At 39.5% G+C, this 22,558-nt stretch overlaps 1 protein-coding gene across 1 annotated transcript in view; it reads left to right on the forward strand.

The window, feature by feature from the left end:
• PCLO (piccolo presynaptic cytomatrix protein) overlaps positions 1–22,558 on the forward strand; it is a 195,719-nt gene that overhangs the window by 165,144 nt on the left and 8,017 nt on the right. The window contains exons 17-22 of the mRNA XM_044277162.1: positions 477–548; positions 1,996–2,176; positions 5,488–5,682; positions 11,257–11,395; positions 14,698–14,756; positions 19,913–20,047. Coding sequence (XP_044133097.1) covers positions 477–548; positions 1,996–2,176; positions 5,488–5,682; positions 11,257–11,395; positions 14,698–14,756; positions 19,913–20,047 — 781 coding nt within the window. The remainder of the gene's footprint in view (positions 1–476; positions 549–1,995; positions 2,177–5,487; positions 5,683–11,256; positions 11,396–14,697; positions 14,757–19,912; positions 20,048–22,558) is intronic.

Consider the following 22,558-nt stretch of genomic DNA (forward strand, 5'->3'; position numbering starts at 1 on the left):
GACATTCACTTTTGGGGGTCTGATCCCCTCTGCAATGCACTGCAATACATATGTATTGTAATGCATTGCCTGTTTGTGCACTACAGTGAGTAGTACACAAATAGGTTAGGAGACTTAGCCTGAGACACTCAGTTTTTTTTGTAATTTTGGAAAGAACAGGCTTGCACATCTTATTCAGAGAAGCCTGATATGGGGACATTCAGTATTCTTGTCCTTTTGGAAAGAGAACTGACTGGCATGTTTTTTTTCCAAAGAAGTATTATGTGTAGGACTCTCTTTTTCTCTTTGGGCCTTTAATTTATTGAATTGATTTGTACCTGAATCAAATTTTTTGAAAAATCATTTTTTTTATAATATTCCTTTACCATGTTATAAAAAAGCTGGCAAGGTTACTGCCATATCATAAAAAAAATTCCTGTGTAATACTTGTGACCATGTGTACAATTGTACTAATTGTGTTTTCAACCCCAATATAGCTGAAGAAAAAAACATTGGAAGTTACTGTATGGGATTATGATAAATTCTCTTCAAATGACTTTCTTGGTGAGGTACAGTAAAAAACTTGATCTTCATCCAGTGTACATTTACCAGATGATTATTTGAATAAATATACTCTCCATAAACATGGAAAGTATGCATGTTCTTGGGGGATTTCTGCAAAGAACATTGACTTCATCGAGAATAAATATCTGATGTTTTTTGAAGCTTAGGCCTCTTTCTCACGGGTGTACCGGATTTGCTCCGGATGCATCGCATGTGCATTGCGGGAAAACCGCGCGAGTAGGCATGCGATTGCAGTCAGTTTGACTGCGATTGCGTTACAATGTTTAGTTTTTTTCAGTTTTTCCGCGCGTGAGAAAAAACTGAATGTGGTACCCAGACCCGAACCCGGACTTCTTCACTGAAGTTCGGGTTTGGGTTAGGTGTTCTATTCATTTTATTATTTTCCCTTATAACATGGTTATAAAGGAAATCAATAGCATTTTTAATACAGGTAAGTACTTTTATTTTATGTCTAAGATCAGATGGGGGTCTGAGCTGAGATCTGAGGAGGAATAGGGGCCTGATTTGTGGTCTGATCTGTGGTCTAATTTAGGGCTCTGATTTAAGGTCTGATTGGTGTCTGATCTAAGCTCTGATGAGGACTGGTGTCTTATCCAAGGTTTGATGAGGAATTGGGTGTCTGATTTGGGGGTCCGATCTGAGGTCTGATGAGGAATGGGAGTCTGATTTATGGGTTTGATTTAAAGATTTTTTTTTCTTCTTTTCCTCCTCAAAAACTTAGGTGACTCTTATGATCAGGTGCATCTTATGGTGCGGGAAATGCAATGTATGAAGCAACTTTAAAAAAAAATGATATCCAGAGAGCCATCCATTTTATAAAAATTTTTAAATTACTTTAAATATTCTTGTAAAGGCTGTTAATATGCGATAAAAAAAATTACTGGTAGTGTCCCTTAAAATATATACAATATTATTAGAAGGAAATATAGTCTATGGTTAAAAAAGGAATACATAGACATGTCCCATAGGCAGTTCTTAAATTGTGTTGACTAGTGAGAAAAAAAACTTTTTAGAAAAGAGACAGAAATGGCTTGAAAAAAAGTATTACTTACTGATTCCCCTCTGCTGCTGTTTTGACATTTTGGGTCCCGCTGGTCTAAGCTTCCTGGTCACAACTTGTCACACAGGAAAAGATTGAAAAAGCTCACTCAGCCAGTCACTGGCTACAGTGATGACCCACTTCAGCCAGTATATGGCTGAGCAGACATTTCTTGCCATTTCCCATATGCCGAGACTGGACCAGAAAATTGAGACCACTGGGAACCCGTTAAGCATTGGAATGGCAGCAAAATAGGGACAGTGAGGTGAGAAATTATTTTACAACTCATATAATATATAAAACGATGTATACTATTTTGTGAATAATATCACATTTATATAATAATTGTAAAATGTAGCTTGTAACTATGTAACACATTATTTTGTCTTCAGGTATTAATAGATTTATCAAATGCCTCCTATCTTGATAACATGCCACGATGGTACCCATTAAAGGAGCAAAGTGAAAGTATTGACCATGCCAAGTCTCACTCCAGTCACAGCAGTCCACAAGTACCAAAGCCATCAGTCATTAAGAGCAGAAGTCATGGAATCTTTCCAGATCCAGCTAAAGGTAAAGCAATAGGTCATGTAACCAATGAACAATTGTCTATTTTTGAATCCATTTATTTAGTGAATGTAGTTACATTCATTTTCTGTTCATAATTTGAAGCTAAAACACTTTAGGCTACTTTCCTTTCATACTAGAGTTTACATTTCCAGTATTGAGATCCGGCATAGGATCTCAATACTGTAAAAAAACGCTTCTGTTTTGTCCCCATTCATTGTCAGTGGGGACAAAACATAACTGAACTGAACGGAAGACTCCAAAATGCATTCCGTTCCGTTTGGTTGCGTTCCCATACCGGAGAGCAAACCGTCATAGGATGCGGAGCAAAACGGATCATGCATGACCCACAATGCAAGTCAATGGGGTTTGTTTTCTCAGACACAATAGAAAATGGATCCGTTCCCCATTGATTTTCAATGTTGTTCATGATGGATCCGTCTTGACAATGTTAAAGATAATACAGCCGGATACGTTCATAATGGATGCAGATGGTTGTATTATCAGTAACGGAAGCATTTTTGCTGAACCCTGCTGGATCAGGCAAAAACGCAAGTGTGAAAGTAGCCTTAGACAGTTTGGTTTACACAGTACTTAGATTTTTTTTAACATTTTCTTAGTCAAAGTTGAATTACTAGAACTGTCTTGACACCAATTATTTTTGGGCTCCTAGATATATAATTAGGTGCTTGGAAAAGATATTTAAATAATTTTAAAGTACCAAAGAACAGAACATTTCTACGTGTTATAACACTTTATTATTATATTATAGGAGCACAACATGTTTTAGGTTTAGTTCCTATTTTGGGATATAAGTTCTGTGTGTGGTATACAGTTTACCTATAAGATTTTGTAATGTTTAATTCCATATTCATATTAGGCCACTTTCACACTAGTGTTTTTTGTTTTTTGTTTGTGAGATCCGTTCAGGGCTCCCACAAGCGGTCCAAAACGGATTAGTTTTGCCCTTAATGCATTCTGAATGGAAAAGGATCCGCTCAGAATGCATCAGTTTGGCTCAGTTCCGCCTCCATTCCGCTTTGGAGACGGACAACACTGCTTGCAGCGTTTTGGTGTCCGTCTGACGAAACTGAGCCAAACGGCTCCGTCCTGACACACAATGTAAGTCAATGGGGACGGATCCATTTTCACTGGCACAATAGAAAACGGATCTGTTCAAGACTGATCCGTTTTGGCTATATTAAAGATAATACAAATGGATCCGTTCTGAACGGAAGCATGCGCTTGTATTATCTAACGGATGCGTTTGTGCAGATCCATGACGGATCGCGAGTGTGAAAGTAGCCTAAGCAGTAAGATATTAACATACACTCATTGACAAAATAAAGCACCAAGAAGGAGTTGTTGGAACTGAATGAAACTCTATATGTCTGAATGTAATGATGATATCTGTAAGTGAAAACTGTAGAATTGAAAGGAGACTTTAGTACCCTGTTGGGCTGTCTAGATACAAGATGACATATGGTTGAGCATAGAGGCATGCAAATACCATATGGTATCCTGTGGCACATTTGTCGGCTGTACCTGTAGATCCTCATAGGCTGCTGAAGCTGGCACGCGAGCTGGTCCTATACATACGCGATTGGCGATAAATTTGAGGACCAAGTAGGCCAAGGGTGTGTTGCAATATGGTGGCGATATTCTTGGGAAACCCTTGCTGTGTGAGGGCGAGCATTATCCTGCTGTAGAAATGCCATGAGATGCAACACATGGGGCTACAGGATGTACATATTGCTAAGATGTCCCTCGTATTATTACTGTTGAATTACTGTTGTATGAGATGGCCCCCCAGATCATCACACCAGCAGTTGGGGCAGTGTGTCACTACACATGAAGGCAAAATTGATGTGCTCACGACGAGGCCTCCATACTGGAACCCAGGTGTTGTGCAATCCCAAACAGAACCTGGATTTGTTGCTAAAGATGATACGTTTCTTTCTATAATGGTCCAGATTCTTGTTGGCAAGACCTCTGCAAAGAAGATGACAGTGGCTGGCTGTCAAAGGTAGGACCCATAATGGGAACGTGACACCAAATTTCCTTTTGGTAAGTGCTTGAAAATGGTCCAAGCAAAAACAGGGGTATATAATGAAGGTTTAATTTGTGTGTGTGGATGGTGGACAGCGAAACACTGGGAGATGCTTATGTGATGCGCTCTATTGATGGCCTGTTTGGGAAGTCTGGAGCGTGTTTGTCATGTGTGCGTGCCCTCACATAACCACTGCTCCCAATACCTCCTAACAGCTAGGTCAAAACAGCCTAGATGGCAGTCAATTCATTCATTGATATGACCATACTGCTTCTCTCAGTCCAATGATGCGCCCCCTCTCATAGTTTGTCACAAATGTCTTTGAGTGTGTCTAAGGCATGTCTAGCAGTAAATGATTTCTCACCAAAAGGTACACTACCCAAAAGTAGCCTCTGAGAGCCTTTTTTATTGGGCAGCGGAGGAAGAAATTTTACACCAACATTTTTGTCTGGGTGCATTTTTTGTCAATAAGTGTAGTTACATAATAAAAGTTCTCTCAGCTCATAAATAGCATAAAGGTTATGTCACCTTTTCAAACTATTTTTTATTCTATCGGTGGCTATGAAATGAAAAATGAAGCAACTTTGCAATAGGTTTAAATTACAAATGTCCCATTGTTTTTTTCTGCAGCTCCTATGGCCCAGATTTACTAAGCCTTATAGATGGTGTATACATAAACAGGGTGTCTAGACCTGCATTAAATTTATCACAGAATGGTTTATTTTGAGACAGAATTTTATCTCATAAATATGGAGCCATTATTGTGCTAAATGGTACATCTTAGGCCATGTCCCCTTCCCACTGAAATTCCACCCCTTCCCACTAAGCCTAACCCCCCTTTTGAGCAAGAGTAAAAATGTATAAGAACCCTAGTTGAGCCAAATTGTGTCAATTTGCATACACATTAGTAAATTTGGGTCTATGGTGACAGACAACAATTCTAGAGTCTCATATTTTCTTCTATTTTACACCTATTTTGTGGTAACATGTGTTCACATGGGTTAACTAGGAGTAGAGGACAGATAATGGAATGCAATTGCAGGATTACACTGGACAGAATTGGTTTGGCATGGAGATGCAAGAGAACTAAATTAAGGACTATTGCATATTGCTTCACTTTTTAGACAACTTTTTAGACAACACATAAAAATATGGCTGTGAGGTGTACCTAGTCTTTAAGATCTGAAAATAAAAAGTCTAAGAAAATGTATTTTTATTTTTCTAGATATGCAGTAAAACAACTAATTTTCTAACTGTATACTTTTAGATATGCAGGTTCCAACTATAGAGAAATCTCATAGCAGTCCTGGTAGCTCAAAATCTTCATCTGAGGGACACCTTCGTTCACATGGACCATCACGTAGCCAAAGTAAAGGCAGTGTCACTCAGACCCATCTAGAAGATGCTGGAGCAGCCATCGCTGCTGCCGAAGCAGCTGTCCAACAGCTTCGTCTTCAACCAAGTAAAAGACGCAAATAAATTCCTCAGCATGGCAGCTTAATGTTCATCTGTTGCCTTTTCTTGCTGTTTTCCCTCGTTAACCATTATTTGTTGTCACTACTTGTTCACTTTTGTTAAATGTCCTTTATTGTGAAAATTTTGTCCACATCTAATATATGTTACCCGATTTTTGTTTACTGAAATTTAATGAAACTGGCTGTTTCCTCATTGGTTCATTCCTTCATCCAACTGTGTCCATCTTGTATGTTGTCTTGTATGCCCCATAATGTTGATTACCTGTATGACTTTTGTAGGTCCAATATCAGTGTCATTTCTACCTCCTCACATTTTTTTTAGTCATAAGACCAGAATTCACTAGTTTTATTCTCGATATGTTCAAAGTACATGAGCATTATCTACGTTTAGGCATATATTTGTTTACTAAGGGAGAACATTAAAAAGTTCATACATACATACATTATCATTCTAGTGAAAATCATGGCCATGTTTTAAATGAATAAATGTTGAACCACCAACACAGTCACACCATTATAAACACATTTACCATTTTTAGTATTTGCTTAATATCACTGCACGCCCATGCCAACATTCTTCATATATGAAATATTAAAGTGTATTTTTTTATGGATTGTAGAATTCACCTATTTTTAGTTATACTATTTCTCGTCATAGACTATTAGACCTGTAGTTAGACATAACTTTTGCATGGTGATCCACTATGTAAACCATGAGTCTATGGGTCAGTTGTCTATGGGTATGATATGTTTAGGTTAAGCAAACATATTGTGAAAACTCTACATAAATATATTATTATTTTGTCCCTTTGCATACCACCTTATTTTTTATTTAGATTACAACTTTTAGTTTTTAAAATATATTTTCCAAAACAGAATACAGATTCAGAAACATATCTATTCAACTATAAAGTAATTATGGTAATATAATAAACTTCAGCAGATTATATTGGGTATTGGTTAATATTAATACTATAGAGATAGTCATCTATCTCCATCTGGTGGAGATATAGCTCAATGAAATTCATGAAAGAATTTCTCAATACTAGAAGTGTTGTAAAATAGCCCATTCTTATAAAATAGGCAAATGCAGGAGACATTTTCAGAATTTCACTGTATGACTCCTATGTAAGTTGTACAAATATAATATATTTTCGGCTATGTAAAAAAAAACAACAACTATGAAATCTTAGTATAGTGGCCAATCTCTTTCTAGATGATCTAAGCAAATGCTTTTGGAAATAGTAAAATGCTACTATGTTCAGAGTTGCAATATATCATAGATTTTTTCCTTGCCTGTTACTTTTTCAGCTGTGCAAACAAATGACATATACACAGTACCATGAAATGACGGCTCCACATGGTACATCTTTCACTAAGCACTTTTAATGTAAATATGACTAGTTGTTTTCCAACCATATGGTTCATATTGATACATAACATTTTTTTAAGCTAGTAACTATATTGAATGCTGTAAATTTTATTGAATGCACATATGACTTGTTATTGCAGTCAACAGCATATCTTTTATGAAAAGGAAACATTCAGAGAGAGATAATTGTATTTGTTGCCGAGATATGTTCTTGCATGTGTTCTCACAGGATTAAAGCCATGGTGGGAAAAAAAACAAAAACATTTTTTAAACCAATAAAAAGAAACAGCCAGTTTTAAAGCCCCTTAATGCTGTGCATGTGGTGTCTCTTTGGTGTTAAAACACACTACCTGAATATCTGAATACAGAAAACAACACTTCTGTTTGCATGAATAACATTTAAGCTGGTTCCATCTGAGGATACATACTATGGGTTTCCATTTCACCCACACTGCCACAGCAGCACATAAAAGCGGTCAGTCTAATTATGGCAGGAAGCAGCATAGACACAGCATAGCAGGAGTAATCCCAATTCAAAGAACTCAGTCTGACAATCTGCCTTCACCAGCAAATGACAGCAAAGACCAAAGCCAGCTAGCACTCAAGAAGGTGATGTCCGATGGATCCGTCAAAGCAGAAGGTGAGACAAACACTGATACCTGTCTCTTTCTTACTTATAGGTCATCTCCTCTCCAGTGTAAATGGCTCTGGGCAAAGGGATTTAAAATGTTAAAGTAAAATAAATAAATCACTTCCACGGCAAACCTGTTTTTGTAGATCTCTTTATTAAGCAGTTGAAAAACTGAGCATATTGAAATTAAGTGAGAATGGACTTGGCCTTAATAGTTTTCCCGTAAACAGTATTTGTATGATCTCCAGGGGTCTGACCAATGGCAATGGGTATATTATTGGACATTTTGTAATTCTATGGCCAAACACACTACTAACAGATTGTGAAAATCAATGTGATCGTAACTGAAAAAAAACTAGTGTTGTATGCAGTATTGTATTTTATTTGCTACTTGTTATGTTGGTACACAATGGAAATGTACTATACGTGTGTTGTCACATATGGTTGTGATTCAGTTGCTTAGGTCTAAAACTGGTTGAGACTTTTAGTACTGATTCCACAACTAAGGTTTATAATGCTGGAACCTTATTAGGCTGTCTATATATTTCCAGTAGACTGTACAGAGTTAACCATGAACATGTTTAGCTTTACAGTCTGATTTTAGGAGATGGATAAGGGACAGGAATTCTATTTCTAGTAACCGGTGGGGGGTACCAGATGTTAAATCCCTTTCAAAATAACATTTACCTACTTTGCCACAATATTAACATATCCCCTATCCACAGGATGGGGATAAGATTCTGATCTGTGGGGGTACGACTGTTGGGAACCGCACTGATCACTATAATGGGGGTTCTTTGCGTCATAATGAATAGAGTCGCAGGTCAAAATTACATGCTGCCGCTCAATTCATTCTCTATGGGACTGCTAGAGCCAAGCACTGTTCTGGCACACAGGACCTCATTCTCGTGATCATAGAGGTGCTAGTGGTCAGACTTCTACCAATCAGATGCTCATTCCCTATGAACAGTCCATTTAATTGTGTTTCAAGTTGTTGTTTTTTACCCTTTATAGCACTGTTCCTTCTACGCTATATGGTCTGGAACCACTGCAGACTGGAATCCATTTCAGCCTGGATACCAGTACAAACTCTTTCAGCTTGTTATCTTCTTTGAATGTTATTTTAAATTTCATTCTGGGCTTATAGCTTAGAGAGAGAACCAGAGTAATGGTGCTTATAATAATAATAATAAGGCTCTTTTCTGAGTTATGATGACCACAAATGGTGCCTGGCAGACCCTTTCTACTTATGATGGAGTCCTTTGAGATGTTTTCAAGGTTTCTGTCATTTAAAAAGCAAGAATAGCACTACATGCTGTGCCATTCTTTCTGTCAAAAGTAATGAAACCCACAAACGAGACCCTGATGGATGCTCCGAATGCCTGTGATCAGACCCTTATAATAACAGGAATAATGTGTTCTGTTAAACCTAAAGTTTAAAACTACAAACATGTTGTCACTCAAATATAGTAGTTTACTCTCCAGTAGGCTGCTGGTTTCTTAAACTTCTTTATATGCATGATTGCATTTTTTACTTAATGGTTTATTCCAACCTACATATGATGCCTAAAGGAAAGCCATCACAAAAAATGGAGAAATAACCCAATATTGAAAACTTTGACTTTCAATAAAAATTTAATCTATTTTCATTATTCACCCAATTGCTGAATCTGTGAATTTCTTGATTTATCTCTCAGTCACAAGTGACTGCAAAGTTAGAATGTAGCTCTTAACTTTGCCAGGCTCTTGATACTGATGACCTAAGGTCATTAAAATCCAATCGGTTGAGGGTCACTTCAGTAGGAGCTCAGCTGCTTTAACCCCCCAGTGCCACAACACTTTTGAACAGAGCTGTGCTGCATGTTCCATTAAAAGTCCTAGTTCCAGTGCCAGAGGCTGCAGCGAACAGCTGATTGGTGGGGGAATGGGGTGTCGGACCCTCAACTATTGAATATTAATGACTTCTCCTGAGGAAAGGTCATCAATTTTAGGATCCTGGAAATCCCCTTTAAGTGCTATATTAGTCTATGTTGGAGCAGCTATTTAATAATATCCACAATAAAGGGTGGAAAAGTCAGACTAGATAATAGATGACTTACTAGTGACTTTACTAACGTATAAATACACCTGTGGTCATATAAACAACAGGGACTTTTTTTTACATCTGATCTGAGAAAGGTTGATCTTGATGAAGATGTGCGTTTTATCTACACAGCCTTGTGTGTTCACCCTTTGTGAATATTGCTTATAGTTTATACTTAGTAGAATATATTATGTAATTGTAAGATAGTAACTTGTTAACTGGATCAATAGCAGTGCCACCTCATCCCTTGCAGCTTGTAGGTGCTTGTTTTAGAAACGTACTTCCCCAGGTTACAGACCATAACACCATCAGTAGAGCATACTGTTGGCAGAGCACTCATGACATGGTCATAATAGGTTTAATAGAATATTACAGTGACATAGTACTGCGTATCAATATCTGGAATGTGAACAAATCCAGCAATGGTTTGGGCTGTAATGTAGGGCCATCATCAGGCCGCCTGGAAGTATGGGAAGCATGTGTAGCCTTGTTGTCAGTAGGAGATATCTGTTTACGGAGTAGGGTGCATATAGATACTATATTGCTGTATGTTTAATTATTTCATGCTGTAGTGTTGCACAAGCAGGGTTCCCAGGTATCCGGTGGTTCCTTGAGTCTTGATCAGTGGTTCTCTGGAACACAACATAATTTCACAATAGGGAAGAGAAATGATCTCAGCCTTGTGAAAGATAATATGGAATAATACAAATTATTTAATAAAAAGAAGAAAAAAAAAAGAAAGATGTTGTGCAAAGCAATATACATATCATAGCTAAATTATAGTGTTGAACAACAGTTAAAGATTGATTTGCCCAGCCCCCAAGTTTAGATGTGCTTGAAATGAAGCAGGTGTGTTTCCATTCTAGGGAGATTTATTGAGCAAATGAAGTTGATTGGTCTTCAGTTAAAAGGGTTGTTCACTTTGTACTATTGATGACCTATCCTCAGAATAGGTCATCAATATCAGATCAGTGGGGGTCCAAAACCCGGCACCCCAGCTGTTTGAAGAGAAGGCAGTGCTCATATGAGTGCTTACCTGCTCGCCACATCAATTGCAGTGGTGATCAGGTGAAATTACAAGTATGGCATCCCCATTCACTTCTATGGGATGGCGCTGTCTGTTCAAGTAATTACACCTGCTCACCACTGCAAATTGCTGTGGCGAGCAGGTAAACAGAGAAGCTGATCAGTGGGGGTGCCGTGAGTCGGACCTCCACTATCCTGAGGATAGGTCATTAGTAGTAAAAAGCGGACAGCCCCTTTAATTTTATCTTGTTTTAATAGAGAATTTAGGGCCAACAATAACCTTAGACATTCAGCAGAACAACTGAAAGCACACTGAAATACTGTATCATATTACTAATATTTTAACTGTATAATATCATGACATTTTATTGCATTTTATATTATAAGGGGCTATTTTTATAGCTTAAAAAAATAGCACATTATAATACAATGTTTACTCTCCCATATAGCGAAATCAGCAACTCATAAGACTACTGAATCCACAGTGTCCACAACGTCATCAGTCAGTAGTTTTGGCAGCGGGTACAGTATGGACAGTGATAGTAACACCACGCAAGGGGACAACAATCTGTTTCAAGTTCCAAGAATGTAAGTGACATTTTTTTTTTCAATTTCAAGATAAATATATATACCCATCCACTTCTGCCACATGCATGGTTGAGTCAAATTATTTTGACCACTTCCTACTTTTAACGTCGGCAACACATGGCTCATGAAGGAAGTGACGAGTCATGAGTTGGCTTTCTGGTTATATAAGGTGTGCCATAGGCTGTCTGCACACATATCCCTCATTGCTGTCATTGGTAAAAGTGCTGATTTATCATAGTTGCAAAAGGGATGATTATTGGCTTTTGAATGTGAAAGTGTATTGTGAGTAGACAAATGGCACCATTGTGAATAAGTAACATGGAAACTGTGGAGCACCACATGCCATTGATGTAAGAGGTGAACATCAGCTACAAACGTGTGCAAGGGTGGATCAACATGCTAAAGTGGAGCAGTTCACCACCAAAATGAACCAAGGGGCTACCAGATGTATGTCTAAAACAACTGTTCAACGAACCCTCCTGCTTATGAAGCTCAAATGCAGATGGATGGTCACGGCACCTGTGCAAGGCATTCTCAACCTATTTGGGTATGAATCGCTCCTTGCAGATCACATACACCCATACATGCTGATTGTCTTGCCTTGAGGCAGATGAGATCTTCCAGCAAGACAATACAACATGTCACACTGCTAGAAATGTCGAACATAGATTGGCCCCCTAATTCCCTAGACTTGAACCTAATTTAGCATCTGTGGGACCATGTTGATCATCATGTTTGTTCTATGGATCCTCCCCCACTCACCCTCCAGCAGCTGTGGTATGCACTGCAGTCAGCAATGCTCCAGATATCTGTGACAGCCTACCAGGACTTTATCTCCTAGTCCGTCTACCTGCTGTAAGTGTTGCACGCAGTCGTTACTCTGGATATTAGCTGGTGGTCATATTAATTTGGCTCAACTGTGTATTAAAAGGACAGAATTTCAGTAAATTATGACCTATTTATCGTAGGTTCTGAAATGTATGTACATAATTAGATTATTGAGCTCTTGCATCTATCACTGACATATTTATATTACATTATATCAGTTTAAAATTAAGATTCCAGCTTTTGACATTGTACTGTATAGTGGGTCTAAAGTAGATGTATGGGTAATTAGATTTTACTTATGTTTCTAGAAAACAATCTAACCATAGAGTAGCTACAAAAAGATCCTTTAGAAAACGTACTAATGTATAGAACAATAAAACACAAAATTTTTGCTTCATAATTCATTCTTATAATGTGAAGCAGCAGCTACAAAGGCAAATAAATTTTAGGATGTATAAAAAGATAAAAACCCAAGATGAACCTAATATAACCCATCTATAAATCCCTTGTAAAGTCACATATTGAATATGGGATTACATTTTGGGCCCCAAATTCATAAGGAGAGCTAGAAAGTGTTACAAAGGCAGGTAACTAGATTATTAAAAGGGATGGAAGGTCTCTCATCATAATAAGCTTGAAAAAACTAGCATATTAAAGCTTGGAATAAATACACCTTATAAGTAATGGCACACAATTTATTATTTCCAAGAACATTAAAAGGACCTAAGGACATTCATAGTGTTTGGAGAAAAGGTGATTTAGACAACAATACAGAAACATGTTCTGTAGGCCGGATTCCTATGTCCATGTGCTGGCCGTCTTATCTGTCCATATTCCTCAAATGTGTCATGACACAAACACGGCTTTAACTGACCCAAACTGACAGAACCATATGTGTTCCGAATGCAGTGAGTTTGGGTCAGTTAAGCCATGGTCGGGCCCTGACACATCCAAGTAATACGTTTGGATAGCATGTTCAGCCCACCGATCACTCTACAGTTAGGTCCATATATATTTGGACACTGAAACAAAATTGAGGTTTTTTTTAACCTTTCTACTAAAACATAAAGTTATAGTTTTATAATGGACATTGATATAAAGTCCAGACTTTTAGCTTTCATTTGAGGATATCCACATTAAAATTGCATGAAGGGTTTAGGAGTTTCAGCTCCTTTACATGTGACGCCCTGTTTTTAAAGGGACCAAAAGTAATTAGACAATTGATTCAAAGGCTTTTTCATGGGCAGGTGTGGGCAATTCCTTCATTTTCCTCAATTTCATTCTCAATTAAGCAGATAAAAGGCCTCAAGTTGATTTGAGGTGTCGTGCTTGCATTTTGAAGATTTTGCTGAGAAGTAAACATGCTGTCAAAGGAGCTCTCCATGCAGATGAAACAAGCCATCCTTCACCTGTGAAAACAGAAAAAACCCATCCGAAAAATTGCTTCACTATTAGGAGTGGCAAAATCTATTTTGGTACATCCTAAGAAAGAAAGAAAACACTGGTGACCTCAACAATGCAAAAAGACCTGGACACCCACAGAAGACGACAGTGGTGGGCGATCGCAGAATAATTACCATGGTGAAGAGAAACCCCTTCACAATAACCAAAGAAGTAAACAACACTCTCTATGATATGGGTGTATCAGTATCCAAATCTACTATAAAGAGAAGACTGCATGAAATTAAATACAGAGGGTTCACTGCACAGTGCAAGCCACTCATAAGCCTCAATAATAAGAAGGCTAGATTGGACTTTGCTAAAAATAAATAAATAAAAACATCTTAAAAAATCAGCACACTTCTGGAAGAACATTCTTTGGACAGATGAAACCATGATCAACCTCTACCAGAATGATGGAAAGAAAAAAGTATGGCGAAGGCAAGGCACACTCATGATCCAAAGCATACCACATCTTGACATTGATGGCCTCCACCGATTTGATAACGATGGCATATCCTAAGATATGCCTAACTTTATAAGTTCTGAAAAGTTGTTGTAATTAAAGTTAATTGACAATAATGCAATTCCATTGTCAAACATCTCCAGAAATCCTAACCCTTCTTTAGTAAAAATTAGTTATTTTATATTTGAAAATTCTGAAAACAGGTGAAAAACTGAAAAAACTTTAATGGGGTACAGGCAAAGAACAGCCTTTAAAGTTCTGCTGTCTATAGGCATAGGACATTGCAAGGAGTGAAAACCATCAAATGTTTCATTCAGTAAAGCTGATGATCCATCTGGTTCTGAGGGATCAACAATAAAATGTTAATTATTGCTGTTTCTGTCTCCCATTTCTATAGGCTCTGAGCCTCTCTTTTGAAAGTGGTAAAAGTCTCTCACAATTTAATGGTACACTGACCACTAAGTAATGTGACATTTGAAATTGTACAATGCGTCCAACAGCAATTCTAGAAAATTGTCAAATGTACTTTGCATTAGGCAGGTTGGTAATAATATGCTTCTTTTTACAGTGGTAAAATGAGCCAAAATGGACAAGACCAGACTGGATTGGGCTTGACTGAAGCAGAAGGTAGGGTCTACAGTGACATTTTCATTTATATTTTTATCTATGCTACATTTAACAGCATTATTTGCAGATGATTTTCTGTAACATTGGAGAGAAATCTCAATTTCTAAATTATTAAATTGTCCAACCATTAAAATTGTTATATCATATATTTTATAAAATGATTCATTTGTAATGTAGCACAACTTGCCTCTAGCTTTTAGGAAATTCAACTAATGATATAAGTAGTATACTCTGTGATCTGTACTGAGGCCATTATACTTTCATCTGATTATACATAATCCACAAGTTAGACATGGTAATGCATTCTCTGTATTTACAGATAACACTAAGCTCTTGTACATACCATATTGAATATTTTATGCCTCCTTACAAGAGGGGAGGAGAAACTGTATGAGTAATTTTATTCTGCATACCATTTTTACACTGAATGGACCATCTTTGGGAAAATCGGAAATGAAGTAGGAGTAAGCTGTAATCAATGGTCATAAATAAATTAATTCCAGTCTGATGTGTGCTTTAAAGGACTCATTTACACAACGATATAACATTTTCATACAGGCTCTGACTTGTATTGAGCAGTAATGTGGCAACAATAGAAGTCTATGTAGCTCTGTATACCTCCAGTTTCATTTTACAGTTTACAAAGGTATACAGAGATTTTTTTTGTTGGGTTCAATATCAATACAATATAAATAATGGTGATATCCTCCTTCATGCATCATATTTTGAAGATTTCTGATATAAATATTGCAAGTTACCATGCTTATAATAGAGATATTGCATTATGCAATATGTAATCAAACAAAACCAGTGTGATAAATTCAAAGGGAAAATCTAAAACAAATCTTATTACATCTATATGTCCCTTAACATAAATTTCCCTAGCTATAAAGCCTAATGTAGGAATATTCAGTTTAGTTGTGTTTTCCGTCTGTTTATCTAATACCTACCTAATATTTTTAATATATAATGACTGCTTGGGACTATCCACCTCGGCTGAGCACAAGCCATCAGTTCTCTGAAAGTAACAGAGTCCACCACTTGGAAAGGTAGGGACTGCAGCACCAGCAACTTGGACAGGAGAAAGTTCTGCTTCTGCGCCATTGGATAAGTGCACACATACTGTTGTCTCTTGGCAATCGCTTCGGTGATCGATTGCTGATGGAATGACTGACAAGAAATAGGAGGGCGAGGAGCAGGAGCATCAGAACCAGCAGATGATGGGAAAGACAGACAGCTCCCTTCGGTTGAGGTGGTGGAGCCTTGACTGCCTGAAATAATCTGCTTGCCACTGGGTAATGCAGCGGTTGCTGCTGCAGGCTGGACCACCACATCGGAGCCACGGTTCTCCCAGTCCACTTATTGGTGATGCTGCATATGTTAACGCAGGGCCTTGGTGCCAACATTGAAACTCTGGCGACATTTCACCTTCTGCCCACAGAATTTACATATGGCCATGTTCACCTCCTCCGACGGCTTAATAAAAAACTGCCACACCGGCGAGTAGGTAATTTTACCCCCAACACTACGCACTGACTGACTGCTACCGCCACTGCCTCTGTGAACCCATGCACCGCTACTTTCCCTTTCCAGGCAGATAGGTTCCCGCAAAGCGGGTGGTCTACCCCGGGCACGTTTGGCTCCTGACCTCCAACTGCTGCCACCCTTCTTACTCCCCGCCACGCTAGCGACTTGCTGGCTCACGGTCAAGCTGCCACTCTCTTCTCTCGATGATGATGAAGCCCCTTCATCATCCGGATCCCAAGTGCGATCAGCTACATTATCATCATCGAGTACTGTCTGCACGTCACTGATGTCCTCCTCTATCATCTCTGGGTCAGGAGCCTGACTGCTCGCAACACCAGCTCCCACGCCAGTCTCCTCATCACTACTTGCCCACCTAGTGGAGAAAGCGGCTCATGTCTCCTCCACATCTTGGCTTGCCAGTAGCTGCTGACTGTCTTCTAATAGCTCTTCCTCACTGTACAGTAGAGCTGAGCCCACAGCATACAATACTTCTCTGGCTTAGGGAACAGAAAAAGACAGAGGTAGGTTGAGGACAGGTGAGGGCACAGGGTCTGCTCCCGGGCCATGCCAACTAAGGGTTGTGTCTGACGAACCCACTGGGTCTTGGCTGGGGGTTTCTGATGTCACTTGCGACGAAGTCGAAGATCGAATCAACCATTTAAGAACTGCTGGGTTGCTGGTCATGACACAACCATTAGCGGACACTGGGAGCTCAGGTCTCTCGAGGTGACCCCTGCTGCTACGGCCCCTTACTCTGCTGCGATCTCTGCCTGAGCCAGAAACATTTAGGCCTGTGCCACTCCCCTGTGCAGGGCCTGGCACTTCTCTGTCTGACATAGTGTTAGATCAAATAAATAAATAAAAACACCCCAAGAAAGTCAGTAATTTTCTCGCTTCACCACACAACAGCTAATAAGCCATTTTTCCCTACACACAAAAAAGGGCTTAAGAACATATAACTGCACCGCTAAACGGCAAATATATATTTCTATTGCCACTAATACATGCCACAAAAGGCTTTAGAACATATTACTCCACCGCTGAACGGCAAATATATTTTTTTCTTTTTCCACTAATACATGCCACAAAAGACTTTAGAACATATAACTGCACTACTGAACGGCAAATATATTTTTTTCTTTTACGACTAATACACACCACAAAAGGCTTTAGAACATATAACTGCACCGCTAAACAGCAAATATATATTTTCTTTTTCCACTAATACATGCCACAAAAGGCTTTTGAACATATAACTGCACCATTGAACGGCAAATATATTTTTTCTTTTTCCACTAATACATGCCACAAAAGGCTTTAGAACATATAACTGCATCCGCTAAACAGCAAATATATTTTTTTCCACTAATACACGCCACAAAAGGCTTTAAACATATAACTTCACAGCTGAACAGAAAATATTTTATTTCTTTTTCCACTAATACACACCACTAAAGGCTTTAGAACATATACCGTATTTTTTGCCCCATAAGACGCATTGTTCCCCCCCAAAATGGGGGGAAAATGTCCCTGCATCTTATGGGGCGAATACTAATGAGTGCTTACATTATGGAAGCGGTTATTAGTACCGGAGGACCAGGAAGCGGTGAAGGCTCTGTATTCACTGCTTCCTGGTCCTCGGCTGTCGGCTTACATGGCTGCGTACAGCGTGAGGGCGTTCTGTGTCCTCACGCTGTGAGTGCCAGATCACAGCACAGCCAACAGCAGGAGGAAGAAGATAGCGGGCGGTGAGGAGCGGTGGCATCCAGGAGCAGGAGAGGTAAATGTTTTTTTAATTTATCTGATCTGAGGCTGTTAGTTGCATACATGAGGCTGGGGGCTACAGGTTGCATACATAAATCTGGGGCTGCTGGCTGCATACATGAGGCTGAAGGCCTCAAGCTTCATACATGAGACTGGGGGGCTACAGGCTGCATACATGAGGCTGGGGGCTACAGGCTGTATTCATGAGGCTGGGGGGCTGCAGACTGCATACATGAGGCTGGGGGCTGTATACATGAGGCTGGGGGGCTGATCTGAGGTCTCATTGAGGGTCTTATTAACATTGGGGGTCTGATTAGTTGTCTGATCTGAGGTCTAATGAAAAATATTTTTTTCCTATTGTCCTTTTCTAAAACCTAGGTGTGTTTTATGGGCCGGTGCGTCTTATAGGGTGGAAAATACGCTAACAGCACAGCAAATATATTTTTTCTTTTTCCACTAATACATGACAAAAAGGGCTGTAATTTTAGCACTTCACCACACAACGGCTAATAAGCCCCTTTCCCACTAATACCAGCCAAAAAATGCTTTAGAACATATAGCTGCACCACACAAGGGCAAATAAGACATAGAAATATGTCCTTGTAATAAACCCTGTTAATGCCTGTATCAAACAGCATTTGCACCCTAATAAGAATGGTTTGCTAGAATTGCAGAGCTGTATAATGGCAATTTGGGTGCCCAGTCAGGGCAGCAAGGTGTAATAGGATTGTTCCTATTACCCAGGCTGTAACCTCACCTACTGAACCCTGTTCAACATAAATGCTGTGGAATGATTCCTCCCTATCCTTTCCCTACACCTTGATTAATCTTTCCCTGCACTAGTAAATAGTTTTTTTTTAGCACAATGAAGTCTTTCCTAGCACTGTCCCTGACGCCTGCTGACGTCTCTCCCTGCACTAAGTACACTGGAAAATAGCAGAATCCAAGATAGCTGAGGCTATTTATAGGGCTGTGACATCACAGGTCTGGCTGGCTGCTAATTGGCTGCATGGAAGGCTTAATGGGTGATACCGCCTTCCCAGAGTTCCTTGCTCCATGTCCTCACACGTGCAGGAGCCATTTTATGAAAAAATGTAATTCGTTACAATGAATCGCGAGGAAATTCAGCTTCAGGTGCGAATCTAATTTTTCCTGAAATTCGGATCGAATTCCACTTCGTCAGTTTCGATTTGCTCATTTCTACTGATGATCCATCTACAGTATAGATCTTTAGTAAAAAAAAAGAACTGCAGAACCTCTTTAATTTATTTTATGTCTGATGAGGATTGGGGGGGTTCTGATCTGGGATCTGATTGCAGGGTCTGATCTGAGGTCTAATAAAGATTGGGGGTCTGTATTGTTAGACACATTTATAATGCAAGGGGAAGAAATGGAAAATACAAGACATGACCAGACATATATTAGTTTGTATTTCTCCTGATATTGAAAAATTATAGCATCTGTGTTATTAAACTGTATTTAAAAATAATATTCCTTATCCTTTTATCACAGCATGGGGAATATTATCACTTATGTAGTTTACTGCATATAGTGCATTGAGTGGAAAATGTTTCACTATGGAGACATTAATTCCTTCAAGCTTGTTGAGGACATAAACAGCTTGATTTACTTTTTCAAGCTGCAGCTCAAAGCAATGTTTCATGCTTATTGTGCTGCTTCTCATCAAGATATGTCAGGAACAAATCCTGCAATTTCTTTCAAAGCTTTGCATAGAACTTTTTTGTTGAAGAAAGTACTAGAAAATTACTACTTACAGTTCAGTAGCACAATTGATTATGATGAGAACATAACATGGAAAGTATGATGTAATTTACATATTATTACACTGTTGTTTTCCTTTCCAGGTAAAACCCAAGTCATGGGTGAAATCAAAATTGCCCTAAAAAAAGAGATGAAGACAGATGGGGAGCAGTTGATTGTGGAGATTCTACAATGCAGAAATATCACATATAAATTTAAGTCTCCAGATCATCTGCCAGGTAAATGAAAGACACATTAAAGTAAAAGAGGACCTACCAACATTCCCAGAAAATAACATTTATTTAGTACCCACTAGTGATTGATGAACATCGGCCGGGACAGTTGGCGATCAAATGTTCGCGAACCGCAATTTCACAGCCGGCCCCATTCACTTTAATGGCAAGCGAACATGAAAAACCTTCAGGTCATATTTGCAGCCACCAAATACTTACTAGAAGTGCACAAATAGTCCCACAACATGGACAGTGACATACCAGAGGGGGATCAATAGCAAAAATTACCACAAAAAATATGTATTTTAATCTGGGGCCGTTTTTATGCGTCTTTAAGGGAAAACTCAAAAATTTGAACCTGCTGGAGCCTAGAAAAATTATATTTTAGGCCACGGGTGTACGGGCCCCAAAAATTAAGTATTCAACTGACAGAAAAGAACAAGTGATTATGTGGCTGGAAGTATATTAGACGGTCAGTGGATAACAATTTTACTGTAGACCAGTGGAGTACAGGTCCCAAAAATGATGCATTCACCTGACAGAAAAGAACAAGTGTGAGGAATATGAATTAATATTTACTGTCAGCCATGTCCTCACACCCCCATTTGCTGACAGATAGCAGAGGTAGTGAACTCCACAGGAGGGCCCTGCTTCAAAGCCCCAGCCCTGATTGTCATTTGATTCACCTTTTGGCATGCACATCAGTGTACATGCAAAATAAGTTCCCACCCCCCAGCCATCTGTTTGTCAGCGAGCAAGAAAGGAAGCCCCAGGGTCCAGGCTTCCAGGAGGCACCAGGTGGAGAATATCACACCTCCATCAGTCAGTTTGGAAGCAAGCTAAATCCTGCAGGAAAAAACCCCAGCAGGAGGTATCAGCCCTGCCGGGATCAATGCTACCTACCAGACATGTTGGCACCTACATTTCATAAGGAATTATGAATCGGCCGGCCATCACAGGCGCAGACCGGATACATATTTGTGTCCCAGTGGCCACGATGTACGTGCCCATGGTCTTTGTTTGATGGGGCGATGTCAGGGAAGGGAGATATCCATATCTCCCCACAGAAACCGAATAACGGTACCATGTTTGGACTCTATTTGTAGCCAGAACCCAGGCGGATCAATTGGGCCCGGAACCATCTTCCTGCAACATTCTGGTCTAGGGGCTATAAGCCCTAAGGGGTTTTATGGGTTATTTGCTCCCAGCACCAGAGAAGGAGGGGTGGACCCTACACATAGGCAGGGAGGGGCGTGGCCATAGGTCATAAGCCCATGCAAGCCAGCGGGCGGGGTCTTTCTCTGAAAGGGGGTCACATTGTACAAATGTGTTTGGGGAGACCTGGAAACTGCTGACATCACCGCACCCACGTGACTGAAGCCAAGTGCTATTCCACCCTTATGACCCAAAGGAACTTTTATCTACCCAGTAATTGACTTTTACTCTGCTTAACCCTGTTGTGCCCAAATAATCTGTATCTCTAACCTTAGACCACTGTATATATTCTCTGTGTATATTGTGTTAAATCTAGTGTGCTCTTACGGCGATTATATATTTAATAAAATCTTGTGCTATCTTGTATCTCGATCACGAATCCCCACATCCGTGTTTTGGCCTAGTTATAAGCTACCGCGGGTTGGTTTCTCAACCTATATAATCCCTTTAGCGGATCGGGCTTATATCAAACGAGAAGCTGGTGGCAGATTTCCCAGGCTGAGACAGCGCTGTTTTCACTGCGGCAGTGAAAAGGCTCTCTGAGCTTGTTGCCTCTCTGTGCCCGCGTAGAGGTGTGTGTGTAAACTGTACCAACCTGACCTTACCTGCTCCTCTGGAGGGCGTAACGTCACGTTTTTGGTAACCCGTGACTATACCGCGTCTCGTAAGCTCGACGTAGGCGACATCAAGTGAGCACGAGGTGTGGTATTCGTCACAACAAGTGATTATGTGGCTGGAGGTATATTGAACGGTCAGTGCATAACAATTTTTCTGTAGACCAGTGGAGTACAGGCCCCAAAAATTATGCATTCACTGGACAGAAAAGAAAAAGTGATTATGTGGCGGTCAATGGATAATTATGTAGGCCAATGCAGTACAAAAAGTATTCATTTACCGGACAGAAAACAAGTGATTATGTGGCTGGAGGAATATTAGGCGGTCAGTGTATATTGATTTTACTGCAGGCCAGTGGAGTACAGGCCCCAAAAATTAGGCATTCACCTGACAGAAAAGAACAAGTGATTATGTGGCTTGAGGTATATTAGACACTCTGTGCATAACAATTTTACTATAGGCCAGTACAGGCCCCAAAAATTTGGCATTCGCTTGACAAAAAGGGCCTTTTATGCCGCTGTATATACATAAGACGAGGACCATTCTTTGTTCTGGGTAGTGGCGGATATGTGTGGGCTGGCATGAGGAAATTAATTACACGTGTTCGTCATAGGTGTTGAATTCCTCCGAGATCCATGCCTCATTCATTTTTAGAAATATGAGGTAGTCCACACTGTCATGAGCTAG

The sequence above is a fragment of the Bufo gargarizans genome, chromosome 2 (genome assembly GCF_014858855.1).
Source record: "Bufo gargarizans isolate SCDJY-AF-19 chromosome 2, ASM1485885v1, whole genome shotgun sequence".
Classification (NCBI taxonomy): Eukaryota; Metazoa; Chordata; class Amphibia; order Anura; family Bufonidae; genus Bufo; species Bufo gargarizans.